Raw genomic sequence first — 19155 nt, 5'->3', positions numbered from 1 at the left:
AATTCTATTATTATTCTTAATTAATAGTAATAATCATTATTATTATTACTACATCATTTAATGTAACTATTGATGCCATTTGAAACCCTAATTCTCAACACTGGAGAAAACCATTTTGGAAGCTAGTAGTAGTAGTGGGAGTTGTGCACACACACACACACACACACACACACACACACACACACACACACACACACACACACACAGTGGTAGCATCTGGAGGTGCCAGTGTGTGCATCCCAGCTGCCTATCTGGTCCCCCATTAGCTGTGTGTGTGATGGCAAGCCATCAATAGCTCCCAGGGGGGATCATCCAGCACCTCTCCATCCTCATCAACACGTCAGCTTCAGTTTCCAAATTAAACTGATTAGCTGCAATAATGACGGGGTATAAACTGAACACAGGAAGGAAAGAATAGGCGGAGGGGCCGTTGGGAAGTAAGAGCCATAGCAACCCAAAACTGCCCAGCATCACCATTTCACACCTAATGTATGAGTGATGAATCTGCCAACGTACCACTCGTTGCACAATGCTTGGATTTAAAACGAAAGTCAAGCTAGGAGGTATGGGGTTAGTTCAGGGCCCTCATTTCAGATGACAGGCTGTGCGTCATTGTGATTATGGCTTTGTCACAACAGCATTTAGCCAATGTGCAGAGCACACTTTTACTGGCTAGGTCAAAAGTGTCAGGTCCAATCAAAGGCCTTAAATTAAACTTAGACACAGCGCACACGCGCACACACATACACACACACACACCCTCTCCCATCCCATATTCTCTCTCCAATGCTGACAGCCCATCCTCTAATAGCACCTTTTTCCGCTTCTCACACACCCATTACACCAAAATTATACCTTTGGCTTCTGGATCGATCAGAGAGACAAAACCTTCAATTCTATGCAAATTTACCATCTCACTCTTCATATGCCTCCACTCTCTGATTCTCTGTCAGTGTTCAGGCTGTTGCTATTGTCATCATCAGTCTGAACATAATCATATGGCTTATGAGATAGCTTCTGAAGGGTGCATTCACCGCTTGTCAGTCTATCAAAAGAGGTAAATTCATGCTTTCCCAGCCTTCAGAAAGATGCAGCATTTTGTTGGTGAGTCATGAGTTCATCCAAATGCCCTCCATGGTTTTTCTGCTCTCTGGAGGATAAGACATGCTTATATTGAACTGAGACACAGGCTAAACAATGCAAACATGACAGAAAGAAGGAGAAAGACCATTTAGGAAGCATGTTGTAACAGAGACAGAGCACATTTTCGAGCAGATTCACAGTGAACAGAACAAGTTTTCTAGCAGCTCAGGACAATATATATTTTGTGTTTCCATGTGTTGATGTAGATGGAGCTGTTGCAGTAACAAGAAAGGCAATATTATAACAGTTATGACAAGAAATAATTGTGTATAAACCTGAACAGGTAGTCAAATCGTGTGATAAAATACTGATGTTGGACTTACACAGTTCTGTATTCAGAGCTAATTTTACTTTATATTCCGTTAGGCCAAACAGGTTAAATTTAATTTAAAGTTTAGAATTGCTTTTACAAATTATGATTTAAGGCAATAGGTTACTTTATCTTACTATTCTGCACATGAAACCTAAGTAATTAGATTTTAAACAGGAATCTGTTACTCTAACAGCCTTGTGGAAAGCCACATTATGTCAGAGAAAAAGCTGCTATTTGTATTATATTTTTTCTTTCCTCTTTTCAGCCTCATATATCACCATCAAAACTACAACAACTACAATGAATGTCTGGACCAGGAGTGAACAGACACAGCAGTTGTCTACTTGGAAAATGGCAGGGGTTAGGATTGAGGCATGTGTGTTAGGGCTGGGAGCAGTGGAGTGGGCGATAGGCAAAGTGCTATGTTTGACATGCAGCTGAGGCCCTTCAGGGCTGTCGCTCCAATCCTCTGCCTCATTGTTTCATTCTTACATAATGCCGCATTTAAGTGAAAAACTTGTAACTCCAAATTTAGAAACATCCATGTTTTTACTTTTTTGGATTGTAAGGATTACCTGCTCCTTGGAAAAATCTTATCAACCCCTAGGCTTTTGAAGTCCTTTTAAAATTAATTTAAACAAGCATGTCATGCATGAAACAAGGTTGATTTTTTTTAATATTCTTCTGAAATTTGACATTTTGGAAGTAAAAGGTTTTCACCTAACAGCAGCAATAAGCTGAGCACCAGCATCTGGTATCCAGCTATAATGACACTGCTGTGAGTGCGACTGTGGCTGTGTGGGTTTCACAGGGGTTTAAGTTCTGCTTAATTCTGCAGTCATCGCCTTTAAAGATGCTTCTAGCTCTGAGATAGGGAACCTTAAAACCAGAGGACAGCTTTGTGATTAAAGGCCCAGCATTCAACCGACATCCCTGGGTAAATGCTTGGCTTGTTGTGATGGGAGGAAAGAAGCATATGTCTTCCTCTGTGTGACACTAGGGAGTAAAGCTGGGAACAGCGGGCTTAAACTGGCATACCAGCCTCATGATACTGGGTTGGCATATGCCAGTGAATGAGCCTTCCCTGTCTTCTTGGGGTTTATTATACAGACAACCACAACAATACCACACAAACTACAAATGGTACCTTTCCATGTTCACACCAGCTGCTGTAAGTTCTATAATAAACCTGAATCTGTACGTTTCACATTTGCTTCAGTTTTGGGTTGTCTACAGCATTAGAGTGTGAGGTATAAATATGCAAAATCAAATTGTCAGTATTCAAGCTATGCACTCCTATTTGAGGAGCTCTTCAGCAGAAGCACTGCTGCGCAGTAGAGAAGCAAGGTAAATGTGGAACAATTAGTGCTGAATGTAAAAGAGGCTGGAGAAGACAAGCCACAGGATTTCTTGATTTTAAGCCATTTCTCTCCTAATGATCTTATTATGGTCAATTTTTTCCTCTCCCTTAAAAAGGCCAGGGCTTTTACATCAAGCACCCTTTTAAAAACTGTGTGCTGACGAAATGCTTCTTTAATTACATTCTATCCTTTTTGCCATCCCTCACCTCTCACTCCACACTCTGTCAAACCTTTTCATTTCTCTCCTCCTCTCAAAGGATGTTTATGCTCTCCATCCTCTTTCTGCTGTAGCCTTTTGTCTGTGTGGCTGGCTGATTGTTTTCACCTGCCCACTGACATGATAACTACTTGGTGCTGACTCACTGATGATGGCCTGTTCTGTTGACAGCAGCCACTGCTATTGATGTTGATGGAAATGATGTAGCAGTAGATACACTACGCTCATTCTATTAGGACGACACGACACATGATACGTTTGAAGGCTGCAGATGCATGTTCTTACAGTGCATGATTCATGTGACAGTAAAGTAGAAGAGCTAAAATATTAATCTCAACAAACTCTCTCATCTCATTTATTTATATTGCTTTGTGTCTTATGATCTTATTTTTCTTTAAAGAATTAAGAAATATGCCTGAAAATTCAGGTAATTTCATTTGTGTCAGACACAAATCTTGTCCTTGAATTGTGAGTTATTTTCCTCACAGTAGGAGAGAGATCTACCTTTTCCTACCTTGTTTAATGCTGTTGTTGCTTACTTTTTGGCACAAAAAAAGAGAATCTTCATTTGAAAAAACATGATTCATCTCAAGATAAGATTAAACATGTTTTTGGCAATCAACATTTCTGGTTTGGAAGATGAGGACTCTGCCCATCCCATAATGCAGCTTACCTTCCCGTTGTGCTTGTGTGAGCTTGGAGTAGACGATGTCAGCCGATTCAATCAGTGTTCTGCTGGTTTGGATCATCTAGAAGACAAAGACAGCATGTAGTTAGTTTGCATCACATCTCAGCATCATACCGAGGGCCTTGAGCAGAGGCCCAGCCAAACACAGATTTGACCACTCAACATCTAGGGCTAATTTTGTAGTATTTAAGCTCTTAGCTGCTATGTTTACAGCCACACCAACAATTCAGCTTTAACACTACAAACGCCAATGGGTCAAATTTACCCACGGCTGTTTTTTGACCAGATTTGAATAAAGGGCATTTATACCTATATGAAGAAAATTTACCCCATAGAGAATATAGTCATTTTCGCGCTATTCACTTTTCACATTTAGATAAACATTCTATGTTGTTATTGGCAACGCCTTTTCTACTACAGGCATTACACTTGCTCAGCGCAGTGAGTGAAGGAGAGTCTGACGTGGGGGCTGAGCGATGTGTCCTGGGTTGATTCTGCATCTGACAGTGATCCACTTGCATTAGGTAAACATGCATAAAGGTTGCATAAAAGCAATGCTTATAGCTTTTGTGTAGGCTACATGATCATCAATACTAATGCTGCAGTAACCTAGTTTTTCTCTGTGATAGAGGTGTATTTTGCAATCCCTTCAAGAGAGCGTCCGACTCCCTGCTTTTTGACCTGCCGAGGCTATACAGCTTTCCAACGCTGTGTATTTTTTAGTAAAAGTGATCATTATACATTTTTCTGTTGGGTAGAAATCTACTTTGAATTTTGAAATTGATTATAATTGTTTATTTCAAATAAATATTTTTGTTTGGATTTTTAAATTTCTTTAGCTATGTGTAATTCTGTGGATGCCCGATGGAGTCTGAAAAAAAACAAGCAGAGGAGTAATAACTAGCCTACATTATTAGGTTATTAACCTATTATTACCACCTATAAAACACTACAATAGTGAGTATATTGTATGCTACATTTAAATTCAAGATGTGTTTAGAATATAACTAGGCTATAACATCTACAACAGCGGTGAGTGGATGAGAGCCGCCGCGTGTGGACATGCCCTTCACAGATGCAGAGGGCAGACGAACGACCTGCATGGTGAAGTCATAATGAATAGAATAGAATAAAGCATTCTGTAAATGAAATTCTCCTGAAATGTAGGGATGGTGTTTATAGGAAATGCACAGCCAAGGTGCTGAATGTTTGTTGCAGTTCCATTGTTAATCCAATTAACCCCAACCCCCTAACTCTTGACCCCAAAACTACTCCAGTGGTGCTGCTCAGTTGCCAACGGATAAAACTGTGTTGTACTGGGCAGCTTCCAGGTGTGAATGTACAGTGAACAGTGTGAATGTGATCAGGGTCTTCCTGCAAAAAAGAGGCTTCCTCTCAGTGACCTCCCCTAAATAAATAAAGGTAAAAAAAAAAGCATAATCAGGAAGCAGCTTCTTTCTAATTAATTGGGCGTGTAAACTACATAATTCAAATTAAATTCGCCTTGTATTTAAGTACAAGAGAAATCTAAATTAAATTCACGAGCAAAGCTAAATTGTAAGCAGTCTGTTCAGTTGACTTAGACTGCACCTGTCTCACTTTTTCTACTACTCTCACCAATTATGTATATGGCCTCATTCACTAATGTGTGTGTAGAAATGTTCTTACTTTGTGCACAAAATAAGCGTCCACACAAAATTACTGTCGGATTCATGACATGTGCGCACTGGATAATTTTGTTCTCACCACTGTGCATATGTAAATAAATCCGAATCATTCTAATCTGATGTGCATGCAGATTGCAAATAGCGTACTCGCTATTTTCCATCAATATACTGCCACACCCCCCATTTGTTGTAAGAGAGAAGCATGGCCCATGAAGCAAAAAAGTAAGAATTTCATGACTGAACAAATTGAGATAGAATCCAGAAAGGACACATTATATTAAACATTATTGGCAAAGTAAATAAAAACAAAGAAAACCAGAACTGCTACATTTCAAAATCGACATTCTCATATACTCCATTGTTAGCTTGGACTCGGACAGTTTTTATAGTATTCACTGTTTGTGAATGATGATTAATATATGCACATAAAACCACCGCTGTATGTAGAGTAACTTATTATTCATTAAAGCTGCAATGATTAGTCATTTAATCAATTAGTTGACCAAAAGAAAATTAATCTGCAACTATTTATTTTGTCTAGCAAAAATGCAATTGTTGCAGGTTTTCACATGAGAATTTGCACTTACATTACAGTACATGGCATATTTCTGGGTTGTTGGTTGTACAAAGCAAGACATTTAATAACAGGATATTATGATGGGCATTTTTCACAGTTTTCAGATGTTTTATAAACAAAATCAATCATTAAAATTTATAAACATCAATCGATTAATCGAGAATGTAAATGGCAGATTAATCAATTTAAATATTTGTTGCAGCCTCATTATTTATACAATAATTATTCTAGCATTCTTTGCACTACATGCACTCTTGCATGATCTGTACCTCAACCCTGTACATAGTCTATGGTACATGTACAATTTGACCTCTATATAGATTGTTGTCTGTCTCTTGCCTGTACATAATTGCTGTATGTTTGAGTTTGTTTACATTTGTGTGTTGATTCTGATGCAACTTCAAATTTTCACCTCTACCTTTGCATCTGATCAACACAACACTGTAGTTTGAGCCCTAAACATCATCCCACAGGCTGAGGAAGAGCAGCTGGACCAGCCCTGCAGCACAGAGTAGGAAGGTAATGAAGTTTCACACTCCTGTTAGCGAGAGATAGGAAGTAGGGTGGGGGGTAGGGGGGTGTTAGTGTTTGTGCATGTGCATGCCTTTTCCTTTGTTTTGCTTTCCTTTGAGTGCAGACAGTTTTGTTAAAGTGAGCTCATTTTGAACAGTCCCTTCATTGGGAGATGTTTTAAGCTAAGGATCTGAAGGAAAAATTGAAAAATATGCAAAATCTAACTATTTGATTAACGAACATTTCCAAGAATTGCTTCACCAATCCCAAAAGAATAGATGCGAGTACAGTGAGTTGTATACGTACATAAGAGTTGTAGCAATAGCGAAAGTAAGACAAGAGCAAATATTTCCAACAGCCACAATTAACAAGATGGGGAAAGCATTGGAACTTGTCATTATAGGCTGACATAAGATGATTAAATGAAAAGAATACATTTCTAGTGGGATTTTTAAAGTATATTTTCTAATCTCTAAAACTCCAAAATATGGATTCTGGGCCTTTCTTTTGTGCTTGTCCCCAGAAACGTTTTTTGTGGACTGGAGCGTGAGAATTACTCTGACAGTGCCAAGCCTCCTGTTTGGTGCAAAGCCTCATAAAACCCAAAGCAGATTCTATTTGGAGCTGCTCGCTGCGTCGCTGCAGATGTCAATGCACTCCTGTAGATGTCAGCAGCAGGAGCACTGATGATCTGAGCAGCGTGGACACAACAGCCTTGTTCCTCCCTCATGACCCACTTCACCAGCTCCCACCAAGCCTCGCAGGAGGGGAGAATGGGAGAGGAAACAGCAGGTGATAACTAATTACAGACACAGTCCTCCAAAACCTTTTTTGGGCCGTACCAATGTCAAGTGGTAAAAAAATGCAGTGTTCTTTGAAGAGAGGAGGTAGGATGGAGAAGGACATGTTAAATTATAAAATGAGTAGCTGCAGCTTGACAATCTGGCTGGTGGTTTTAGCCACGTTTAGAAGCCTTGTAAACATGTCCAGCTGTGTAAATGAATGAATCAAACGATAAGCAAACTATTATTAAGGGAGGAAGCAATGTAATGCTCCTCTTTGGGCTTTTTCTGTTTTATTTTTGTAAGTGCAGCACCTATGAAGATCTGCACAAAGTAGGAAGTGCACACAGCCTCTGTTATACTTAAATGCCTGTGTGTTTTGACATTTTATCTTTACCTGAAGTAGATATTTAGTGAGATGTTACACACTTTAACAAGAGTGTTAAGCGTATCACATGTAACACAGTATAAGATGCATATAAGTGTGTATGTATCCATGTGTACTGCATTTTCATTTAAATATTGATCTTTAAAAGGAATTTCTGCACAATACATTTCTTCAAAAGATGTTCACATGTGTTATACCAACAACAATATAAACATTTCTGTTTGCATGCGTGTGCAGGTTATTTACCATGTCATAGGCGTTGAGCACTTTGCGCAGCAGCTCAGGCACAGGACCCTGAGCTTCCATGGTGGGGTAAGTCTCGCTCAGGTCAACTGTTACCCTCAGTGACCGCTCGCTGTTCATCAGCCAGGTAGACACAGTCAGGATACACTGCTTCATGTTGGCAGCTGGGGTCAGGCCACAGAGCTCCTTGAAGGACACCATGGCATTCTGGGAAGGAAAACACCAACACTGAAGGATAGCAATTTGGGTATGAACCCTTTAAAAGGTATATATAAAAAGAACTAACTCTCTAAGACACATTTGTGTTCACTCATTTTAAGTTGCTCTGGGTAGTAACACCAAAAGTAAAGTAAGTGTTTAATATTCTGCTTATGGTGTCCTCTTTGTCCTTGCTCTCTGAAGCTCTTAGCTTTCACAGCAGTATATTTTTGTTTTAATGAAACCAACCAAAGCATCGATCCAACTTCCAATGTAACCAACTATGGCATATTCCCATAGAGTCTTTTGCTTGACAAATGACATGATTATACAGATCGAGCCCCTAAAGGGCCATGGACAAAAAACAAAACAGATTATCTCATGTGCACCAGAAACTAACTCAAGCACACCAGATACTTTCTCTTGAGCGCCAGATACTCTTCTGGTGGGCCTTAGAAACGTGATTTTTTTTCCTTCTCCCTGTCTCCTTGGGGGCTCCGTATGATTGTGGTGCTAATGGAATGGCAAATATTTTTACAACTTTTTACAGATGACCTTGAGTGAGGAGATTCAATGAGAGAGATCCTGATGCTCCCCTCATACCAGGAACAAGATAGCAGCAAGCGTTTATCTTGTTGACAGTAAAATTATCAGTTTCTCATAATGTCAGTCTGCTCATTCAATAGCTCTGGAGTCAAACTTCTAACCACAGCCTGAAGGTTCTATGTACTTTTAATTACTCACTCATCTCTGTATTTATCTTTCTTCTCTCACTGCAAATATCCAGCTTAAAACTATGAAATAGTAAGTAAACAAAAGCATCAAATGAACGTGATGTAATGTCACTAAAGAACGTGGTTAAATCTGCAAGCACAGTGATATAGCAAGTTTGGACAGGTAAGATTTGGAACCACAACACAGACAGTGGCTTTTAATATACTTTGCAGTCAGAATTCCACACAGCCATCATTGATGCCTTATATCAACTAGAAATCGGTTAACAATGCCGTGGGTTTGTATTTTACCAATTTGATTATTTCTTCTAACTGAACAACTCTCACAACAGAGTAGATGCAGTGTTTGTGAGCATCTGCTCACACACATGGCAACCCATTATATCTGCCCAGCATCAATGTTCATGGATTTCCTCCTCACAAATGCTTCTACCTGACAAGAACTACTGTGTACTGTCATATGGTGGGAGCAACAAGTTCAACAGCAGTTTGGTTTGTTGGCCTAAAGACACTAAATCAAATTGAATTAAGAATATGCTGCCAGACTCACTCTCCCTCTGTTTCGCAAACTCTTCCTCTATCCCGGGCCAGCCTGCTTTCCAGTCCATGGAAGCCAGAGTTTCTGCACGTCTGAGTTCAAAGGCTTTGCAGCCCTAGCAACTAGGCAGCATGGGAATTTAAGCAACCAAATCAGGCCCACTGTTTTCACATGGTACCTCATCAGTTGCCTTGGTTAAAGAGAGCAAGAAAAGGAAATGCAACAGAGCAGGATGAGAGAAGAGAAAGGACAGTGAAAGAGTTCAAAAGAGCAGTCTAGGCTGAGGCATGAAGAACAGAGTCTGAAACTGCAAAGAGGTAAGAAGAGTAAGGGCGCTAATGAGAAGCATTAAGGAAACTAAAGTCAGGTAAGACAGCATGAGGGAGAATAAGATGGGGAAAACTAAGTGCAGAATATGAGCAGGCAAAAAAATAATAATTTATAGAAAACAAGCCAGTGTTGGTGTTTAGGAGTCCGTCCACACATTTGGCATTCTGCAGGGAACCAGCTGTCTCACTGGGCTAGACCTCCAGGACTGTAGAAATATCCACCCCACTACCCCAGAGAATGTGCTGTCACTGTGGGGCCAGACCTTCCTGTAGATGGAAAGGGTGGCCAGGGGACATAGTCGGCATTTGTATGCTGAGCTTCAGCCACAGTTAACACCTCATGGGCCACTGAGCATAGCCCGGGGAAACAATGGTGGAAGCGGGAAAAGCTCTGGATTAAAACCCGGCGTATGCTTGTGTGAACTATGAGCATATGTTACTGCACGTGTTTATGTCTCAGTGTGGTCTGAGCCGAAGTTATGCTATAATGCCATACATGTGTGTACGCAAACTCATGAATGAATGTTTTTCGATAATTGCTATGCAATAAAAACACTATCAAGCCATGATGTTAAAAACCCCTTGAGAGGCTTGTGGGTTTTTTTAAGAGTTAAAAAAAATAATTATCTTTTATTCTATGCTGTCCACCATGAGGTTTTGCCTACAATCTTGGCTTGTGTTTTTAATTACTCCCTTCCCCCACTTCACTCCCATTCACATTCCCCAAATGAGAGCTCCATGTCCGGTTACAACACTGCTTTTGTTTCTGTTTGCTCCTCTCTCTCTCTGATTCTATCTTTCTATCTCTCTCCTCTTCTCTTTGGCCCACAGTAGTGAGTGGAGGTGAATGTGCCTACAATGGCACACACACTTTTTAGCATTTAAAAAGAAATCCAGGCTGGCAGCTTTCCTCCAACTCCATCAACACATTATAAAGGTTGATGGGTCGCAGCACTCCAGAGACTTCATTCAAGTCTTCTGTAGAAATAATTGATTTGCAGCCTAGATCCACATATGAAACATGGCAACCTATTAACCTATCGCAGCTGCCCACTGATCAATGTTCACGGATCATTGACCAGTGGGTTGTCTTTTCAACAGTCAAATACACTTTCTATAAATATTCAAAAGCAGACCACCTGGAATTTTTGCTTTTTAAGGATGAAAGGAGTCCTAAAAGAGCTAAGCTGGGTGAAATAATGAGTTTGATGGTGACATCTAAAGTGTGTGCGTGTGTGTGAACTGCTTTTATCGCTAAGGTTATAAGCCATGATATCTGGGATTTTAATGAGTATGAGTACAAAAGACATTTTTTTTCCTCATGTTAACGTCTAATCTTGGCTTCAGTTCAGGGGTGGCAAAGCTTCCAGTGCTGGCATGGCTGTTGCCTTGTGAGTTGTTGGCTATAGGCACTGTTTCTGCCATTCAGCTCTCTCAGGATCTAAGGCACCAGGCCCTACACAGCTGGCCTCCACAAAGCATTCACAGCTGTTCATTTTTTACATTTAAAAGGCAAAGGCCTTATTCTAAAAGCACCTTAATTTATCCTCTTTAAAGCCTTCCTCTCACCTCTTTCATTTATTTCATTAACTTTTATCTCATAATTTCAAAAAGAAAAATTTACATTTCAAACCTGAGGATATTGTGGTTTGGGGAGCGGTAGTGTTTTTGATCTGGTTAAGAGTCATTTTTCATGCAAGTCTATTGATTCAATTCTAATTTCCATATTTAGCATAAGTTCATTGACTGGAGCTTTACAAAAGTTTGGATGTGTTAGATATGTCTGTATAACTTCACAATGAGTCACATTTCATGTCTTATTCAGGAAATGTTCCTATGCTAACTCACAAGCCAGCAAAGACTAGAACCTAATCATGACAAACTACTGAGGCATCCATTTGTCACCATTTTAGATTGTCATGAATTTATTTTCAGTGATTTTTCTGAAATTACCTCCCCCTTATCCCATTCAGACAGTAATTTGCTAATGTTACTACCTCTAAAATTAATTTCCCTTCCTGAACGTAAACATATTTCTCCCTCTGTTGGGATATTGGAGAGTAAATGTATGTCCTCTTTCAGAACATGCGTCTTTCCACAGTTGAAAAATGCATGACAGCATGCCACAGGATCTCTAATCACATCTCTGTTCATTTAGATGGTCTGGTCTTTGTTTGCTGTGCCATTAGACCAAAGTTACTGTTGACTGAAGACAGATAAACAGACCTTCGTATTTATGACCTGGTTGCGTAATACATATACGTAGTAAGAAGTGTGTTATTAATAGCTTCTGTTGGAACATACATGTGTCTATCCAATTATATGTCTTCTTATACATGACATTAACTTTATACATTTGATTTTGTTAAGCCTGCATCCTTCCAACAGTAGCTACAAGTAGCACAAGACATTAGGTATCAGGTTAAAATATAATACTCAGAAGATGCTGCCATATTTTTGAAGTGAGACAGGTATGTTTATATACATTATTACATTTACATTACATTATTATTAAATTCGGACTGATGAGGTAATCAGAGGACAATCTCACCTTTTTCATCATGCATATACAGTATCTGCTCAAGTGTGTCAAGTGACTTATTTACATTATCAGTATAATTTTAAATTAAACTTTGGATATAAGAAAGAATCCCTGCTTTCGTTTTTTTGCAATACTGTCACTGTTTTTGTTTTGTATTTTTACATTTTATGGTGCTTTTGTTTTCACATGTGCAGCATTACCAATAATTATTCAGCATTGTTTTATGAGAGCATTGTTTAAAGTATGTAATCATGTAAGTAAGTTATTTGGTTACTCAAAGTGTTTTCTAAGAAGCACAATAAAAATAAATTACATTTGTTATTTATGATCACTTTTTACTACTTAAGACATTTCTTTCCCCCTATGTTGAGAAAGTATTGTTGATGGAGTTGTGTAAGCAAGATCATTTTTATTGTGTTACTTGTCAGAGAAGACAAGAGCCTGCCAAACAACACAACACGTGGCATGTAAAATGCACACTGGCTCTCCGTGTGCATGTAATTTGTAGACTGAATCAATGAGACAAGCATGTATATTGTATGACACCATTCAGTCATCACAAACAAAATGATAAATGCACTGGTTATCAGGTCAAATATAAACTGTGGTTACTAATCTTAATTTGCTCATCTAGGGAAATTTGCTTAGCAACCCAGTCATCTCCTCTGGGCAGTAACTGTTCCTCATTAATGATCAAACTATTCATAAACCTCATAATTGTACAGCAGTGTCACTTTATTACTGTGGTAACAAGCCTTAGTTCACAACAGCAAGTGATGTGAGTCCAATCAGAAACACACTGTTGGAAGAGGGTTCCCTTTCTTTTTTATTTCTTAACTTAAATTACGGTATGGAGATGAGTTTCAGTCTAACCTTTCATCAACTATAACACAATATAATGTTCAGGATACCATTTAAATTACTAAGAATATTCAGGTTCTGTAGAGCATAAACATTAACGATTTTGAACATCCTGCTTTACCCCTCGGACTGCATTTAAATCAAAACACCTACAGGCAGCAGCATTTGAATGTGTTGCTCCAATGATCTGTTCTATGCCCAGCACTGGACTGGTAATACCTGGCATTTTCCCAGAGAGCTGACGCACCTTGGTGGCCAGTTGAATGGCAATAATATTATTTATTTTTTTCATTTGACGCTTGGCTTGCCCAATCATGTCTCTTGCTGGGCTGGGCCCACCACTCCCATTCTGTCCTCTCTAACAGCTCGTGTCAGATGCTGTGGCTCTGGCTTCAAGCCAAACATCTAAGGCGACAGCAGTAGCTGTTATGCAGCAACAGGTGGAAGAAGGAGAGGTGGCAAGCCATGGCCAGTGCCAGGCAGAGGAGCAGGAACAGTAGCAGGCAGAGAAGCAGTGTGACAGGGAAGTCGAGGAACAGAGTGAGCAGGAGGAGAGTGTAGTTGAAGAGGTATGCACGGGGTAGCATGGAGGGAAACAGGGAATCTCAAGAGGTGGTGTGTGTGCCATGCCATCATGGCGATGACGTATGATGATTCATTCAATTAATGACGACGATAAGTTTACATAATCTTAACACTACCATAAAGTGAGACCATTAGCTACTGGTGCTCACTCAGTCAGTAGCAAACTCTCTCTCTCTCCCTATGTCATTGTCTAGTTAAGCCAGGCTGTTGAGGTCACAAAGGAGGTGAGAGACAGGGAGGAACAAGAAGCTGTAGACTACTTAAGCATGGATATTGTGCACTCCACAGCTACCTCTGATCACCAGAGAGTCGGTCAAGAATGAGTGAGTACACTGGTCAACTTGCACTGATACACTTGTCCATGGCACTTACTACTCAGCTTTGTAGTGGTTTGGAGGAAAAGACATATTTAAGTGGGCTGCAAGGATGGTTTACTGGTGAGTGGTGTTCGACCGGTGATTCTGACAATTTATGTTGCCTAGTCAAAAAATGCTACCATGGTGCAAACTGATAACAGAGTCTATTGATTCGCTCTACCGTAACGAAAAATGCTACCACGGTACACGGGTTTCTTGTATCCAAACGCTACTGGATCACATGCATTCAGGGGACAATTTCGCATTGTTTGTAAATTCTTGTTTACTCAACAATAAACTTTAATTTCAGAGTTAGATCTGTTTGTTTGTGTTTCATTTGCATACTAATATAACATGCATGACTGCGCTGCAGGACAGCAGAACCTTATGTTGTTCAAGTTAGCTGTTACCCAAAAAACTAAAGGAAGAATGGAGAACGATAGAGATAGGTGTTCTTTCCTGGAGCTTTATGTTTTACCATTATTGTATCACAGTCTAAGGTGTAAAGAACATTGTCATATGTTGTAAACTTTGTGCGACTGGCAAAAAGCTTTAAATTGCGAACAATTCTACATCTGATTTATTGAAGCAAGCGCTAAAGCAGCACAGCAATGTGAAACTTAGCCTACAGAAAGAAACTCCGGCAGCTATTGCCAAGGATGCATCCACTCAGCAGTAGAGAGTGGTATTTAGCAACGTTTTGTGTTTTGTAAAAGCACTGAATACTTCTCTTATAAATGCATGTGCAAAAAAGTAACGTTAGTTGAGAAGTCGAGAGAGCCTTGCTTTATTTTTTTTATCTCAGCCAGTGGCATTATGAAACTGTTTTGTAAAAACCATACTCATTGCTATTAGTTGAAAAGTCGGGAGAGACTTGCTTTGTTTTTTATTATTTTTAAATATATCCATAGCCTCTATCCTACTGTACAGCATCATCTAGTATGAGAGGCTGCAGTGTTTTAAGTTCGGCTGGTTGTTGATTTCTAAAATGAGCTGCTGAACAGTTTTTCCATCTCTTTTAAGGATGGGGTGGGGGTGGTGTGGGGTGTTACATTTACATTACATTAATTTATTTATTTGACGCTTTTATCCAAAGCGACTTACAATTGCTTTACATGTCATAGGTCGCACACCTCTGGAGCAACTAGGTGTCTTGCTCAGGGACACAATGGTGCATGGGTCACAGTGGGGAATTGAACCCGGGTCTCTCACACCAAATGCATGTGTCCTATCCATTGTGCCATCACCAAAGTAATATTGTAACGAGTAACGTAATTTCATACTTTTAATACCAGGTAATGAGTAAATTAGTATTAGGCTATTACTTTTTAAAAGAGTTATAAGTGAAAAGTAAGTTATTACAGTTTCTGAGTAACTTGCCCAACACTGCTGCTAGATATGCCACATAGACTGATATACCACAAAGAAAGAGTGCTGCTTTCTGCCCTCAGAAACCCATCTATGTGTTCCTATTTCTAATTGTGCAGGTTATATCCGATAAAGGTATAACTCTCACAGTATCACAACATCTTTATCTTTGGACATAGTTTGATACTCCATTATAACATCTTTATTTACAGTTCAAAAGGCGCAATATAAAAAATAATTTTTTAGATATTGCTTAGATACAACTCATCAGCCACAGTCTTGACGGCATGCTTGACAGCAAAATTGCAAAGATTTATGTCTGTGAAAACAGAGACCAATACTGTGGGTCATGCGCAGAACCGCTAAGTAGCACATCTCGATAGGTAGCATAAATCAACATGGGCAAAAAAATACAAGGACTGACTTTTTGTCAAAGTCCAGCCCCGTCTATGCTGAAGCATAAGCTTTAATTCGAAGCAATCTATTACTTATTGGAAGCTTTTGTCTTTCTTCTTATTTCAATGGAGAATGTGAGTGACAGGCAACTTAAGAAAACATCTACTGAATGTGCGCAGACTCAGAAATGTTGGGTATCTTCAGGAAAAGCCATAGCAGCTGAAGTTACATTGTCATGTTTTCTTAAAAAAGAGGGGCAATATTCAGATCAGCAATACCGTACTCAGCAGAGGTGCTTACTAGTCCTGTTCTGTTAGAAGGCATGTACACACTGAGCACACAATCTGGATCAAGTGCTCAGTCTAAAAGTGTGTAGCTCAAACAGAAATGACAATGAGCGCAACTAAATGCACATCTGCATTCTGAATGTCACTGTTATATATGAATGTTATTGTTTTACAGAATTTAAATTATTTCACTGAACGTTGGACCACAAACACACTAATCAAAGAGTGATCTATGACGTTATTCACTTGTTCTTGCATGATCAAAATCATAAACACCAGAATAAAATGGCACAAATGTAAGGTGTCACAGATCAGGCCAGTCAAACCCAATACAAAACCCACCATCAAAAAGCAGTTTAAGGCAATTAAAAGGTAAGAAGTTCAGACAAAACTTCCGCCTGACACAACCCAATGTGCCACTCTTAATATTGGTAATGTTTCATGAAAACTTTAAGTAGGTAGTTCCTTACCTGCACATTTTCTCTGAGGTCTGTGGCCTCCCTGAGGGGCTGGGTGGAAGCTCTGAAGAGCTCGTCCACTACTTTGATCCCTGTGGTCTTTGTCGTGGTGTACTCCCGGGCCTTCCTACCCTTCCTGACAGACAGACCCCTCTTATGTGCCCTTCCTCCACCCCGCCTGTTTGTGATGGCTACATGGACAAACAGAGTGGTGTTGGGTAGGAACTCTCCTGTCAGAGATTGTAGAGGGACATGTCTATAGCCTGGTTGTAGGCATTCAAATGGAATGGTGTACTGGCCAATGAACTCGTCTCCAATGTAGTCGTCATCCAGCACGACAAAGCGCAGTACTGCAAGTTCCGGTAAATTGATCTGGAATTCAAAACTCTCTTCAAAAATGGGGTTGTCACCATTCTGGGACACAGTCTTGGTTCTTTGCTCAGCACAGTCAGCTGGGATGCCATGAATCTCCACATATATGTAGGGCTCCACCACATCTCCCTTAGCAGCAGAGCCACGAGGCTTAGGCAGATTCTGCCCACTGATGACCTTGATGTGAAGAAGCTGGGCAGACACCCCTGGCAGGGAGTCCCTAGCATTGGCACTGAAGTAGGACACCTCCTCCCTCATGATGGCCGGCCGCAAAACATACCCACAGTTGCCATTCTGCCTGAACCAGCCAAGGTTGAGGTCCATCATCAGACCTGGTGTCTGGTAGTTCATGGCAACAATCTGGCAGCCACACTTCCAAAAATCCTGGGGGTTCATGTTGCTGGCATCAATCCTCATAGGTGTGGGATATACCCTCGAGAGAAAGCGCTTGTTATAACAGACAAATTCCTCTGGGAACTCATTGGCAAACCTGTTTGCATCTACCTCATTGAAGGAGCAAATCTCCCAGTATTTTTGGTCCCTCTTAGAGATCTCAAAGTCCCTAAACTGGACTGACTTGCAGAGAGAAACAAGATCAGAGAGCTCCCTGCACAGTCTGAGTCTCTTGCAGCCTGAGCCATTTAGTTGGTCCCTCTCATCGGCTCCAACTCTTCGGGACATTTCCAGACCCTCCTCCTCATCAGTTACATCCCCCTCAGGGTCAGTGCAGCTAGGTGGTAGCCTTTTTCCTTTGAGGAGGATTTTACCTTTGAGTTTCTCAGGGGAAGGTAGGTAATTTTCCTCCTTGTTGGGGGGTACAATGTACAGCTTGTCCCCAACAATCTTCTTTATGTGCTGTGCCATGACCCTCTGCTGGGGGATGCAGCAGTGGGTCACTAAGCAGAGAATCAGGGGATACTCAGAGCTCTCAAAAGCATATTGGTTTATAATGTCCAGGACTTTAGAAAAAGCTAGGTGCGAGGCTACAGAACTACCTACATATACAACTGGTTCATTATCAGGGCCATCCCATACAATAACCTCAATGCTGCGGCAACCCATCCTTAGAGCTCGGATGTAACTGCTGATATCTGACGACCCCCAGAAATGGTCTTCCAGAAGGGAGGCATTATGTGCCGAGTTGATGTAGTAGTGGGACAGAGGCTGGGTCATATCCTGGCAGACACGTTTGTGCTGGGGGTCAAAGATGTGGCATTCAGAGGATAGGAGGTAGTGTGTAAAGCCATCAATGGAGAGGTATCCCCGCTCCCTGCCTTCGGCAGATGGCTCAAATTTCTGAACAATATCCCTGCACATGTCTTCCGTTACACCTTCTACACCCTGCTCCACCTCTACAAATAGCATCAGATCTTTACTGTCCAGATACTCCTTGTTACTGGAGAACTGCACCAGTAGGAAGAAAATCTCTGGCCTTGTACAGAGCTCACAATAGGCCTCCACAAAGGTGTCCATGTTAATTGCCTCTCCGTATTGGTCTTTAGCTTTCTGGAGTTCTTTGAACTTGAGCTCTATTCTCGACTCTTTCATTCCAGGGTTGAGCCCTTTGATTATCTGGGTGGCCCTGAATAGGTCTATGTGTCCTTCCTTTTCCATATCTGCTAGCTCAAACACTGAGCCAATCCAAGATGTTCGTAGACTCGGTTGACTGGGTTCCACCATGTCCACAGTGTGCCGGCCATAAGACACCAGATACCTAAGGCCCATCACCCAGGTACTGACAACATCTGCAGTACTGGCTACCAAATCTAAGGACTCATAGTTATCCCCATATATGATTGAGAAGGCGCATTCATCAGGAAACTGATCTGAAAGACCATTGCTGCGCAGAACTGGAGTTTTCTTTCCCAAACGGACCTCCTTAATGCCCTTGATCTCCAGTTTGGCCTTCTCTGAATCCTTCTTGGATGGCTCCCAACGAAGCCAGTGCATGTCTGGATCCAGCAGGAAGTAGCGGTTGTACATGCGTGAGTTGGAGCGCACCTTCTTCATCTCACAACCCTCCATCATGAAGGCCATGCAAGCAGCTGTGCTGTTGATCTTGCGGTCACTTGGCATTGAGCTGAAGGACACCGTTTTCTTCCTAACCTGCCTCTGTTTGGAACCATCCTGGAAACAGAATGGGGTGGGGAAGGAGTGGGGTAGAGAAGGATTTCTTGGTTACACTTTATCTGAATTCAGGAAACATCACTGAATACCACAGTGAGATTACAATGTATAA

At 40.7% G+C, this 19155-nt stretch overlaps 2 protein-coding genes across 2 annotated transcripts in view; both read right to left on the bottom strand.

The window, feature by feature from the left end:
• Window positions 1-19155, bottom strand: part of LOC123967290 (zinc finger protein 385C-like) — a 611432-nt gene that overhangs the window by 229284 nt on the left and 362993 nt on the right. The gene's annotated exons all lie outside the window — the stretch shown is intronic.
• plcl5 (phospholipase C like 5) overlaps window positions 1-19155 on the bottom strand; it is a 77190-nt gene that overhangs the window by 13021 nt on the left and 45014 nt on the right. Inside the window, exons 2-4 of the mRNA XM_046034191.1 lie at window positions 16557-19043; window positions 7896-8099; window positions 3708-3783 (exon numbers count right to left, since the gene is read on the bottom strand). Of these exons, the coding sequence (XP_045890147.1) occupies window positions 3708-3783; window positions 7896-8099; window positions 16557-19043 (2767 nt within the window). The remainder of the gene's footprint in view (window positions 1-3707; window positions 3784-7895; window positions 8100-16556; window positions 19044-19155) is intronic.

This window comes from Micropterus dolomieu, linkage group LG02 (assembly GCF_021292245.1).
Source record: "Micropterus dolomieu isolate WLL.071019.BEF.003 ecotype Adirondacks linkage group LG02, ASM2129224v1, whole genome shotgun sequence".
Taxonomy (NCBI): Eukaryota; Metazoa; Chordata; class Actinopteri; order Centrarchiformes; family Centrarchidae; genus Micropterus; species Micropterus dolomieu.
The sequence above is the reverse complement of the archived record's forward strand: the minus strand, read 5'-3'. Positions and strand labels throughout refer to the sequence as shown.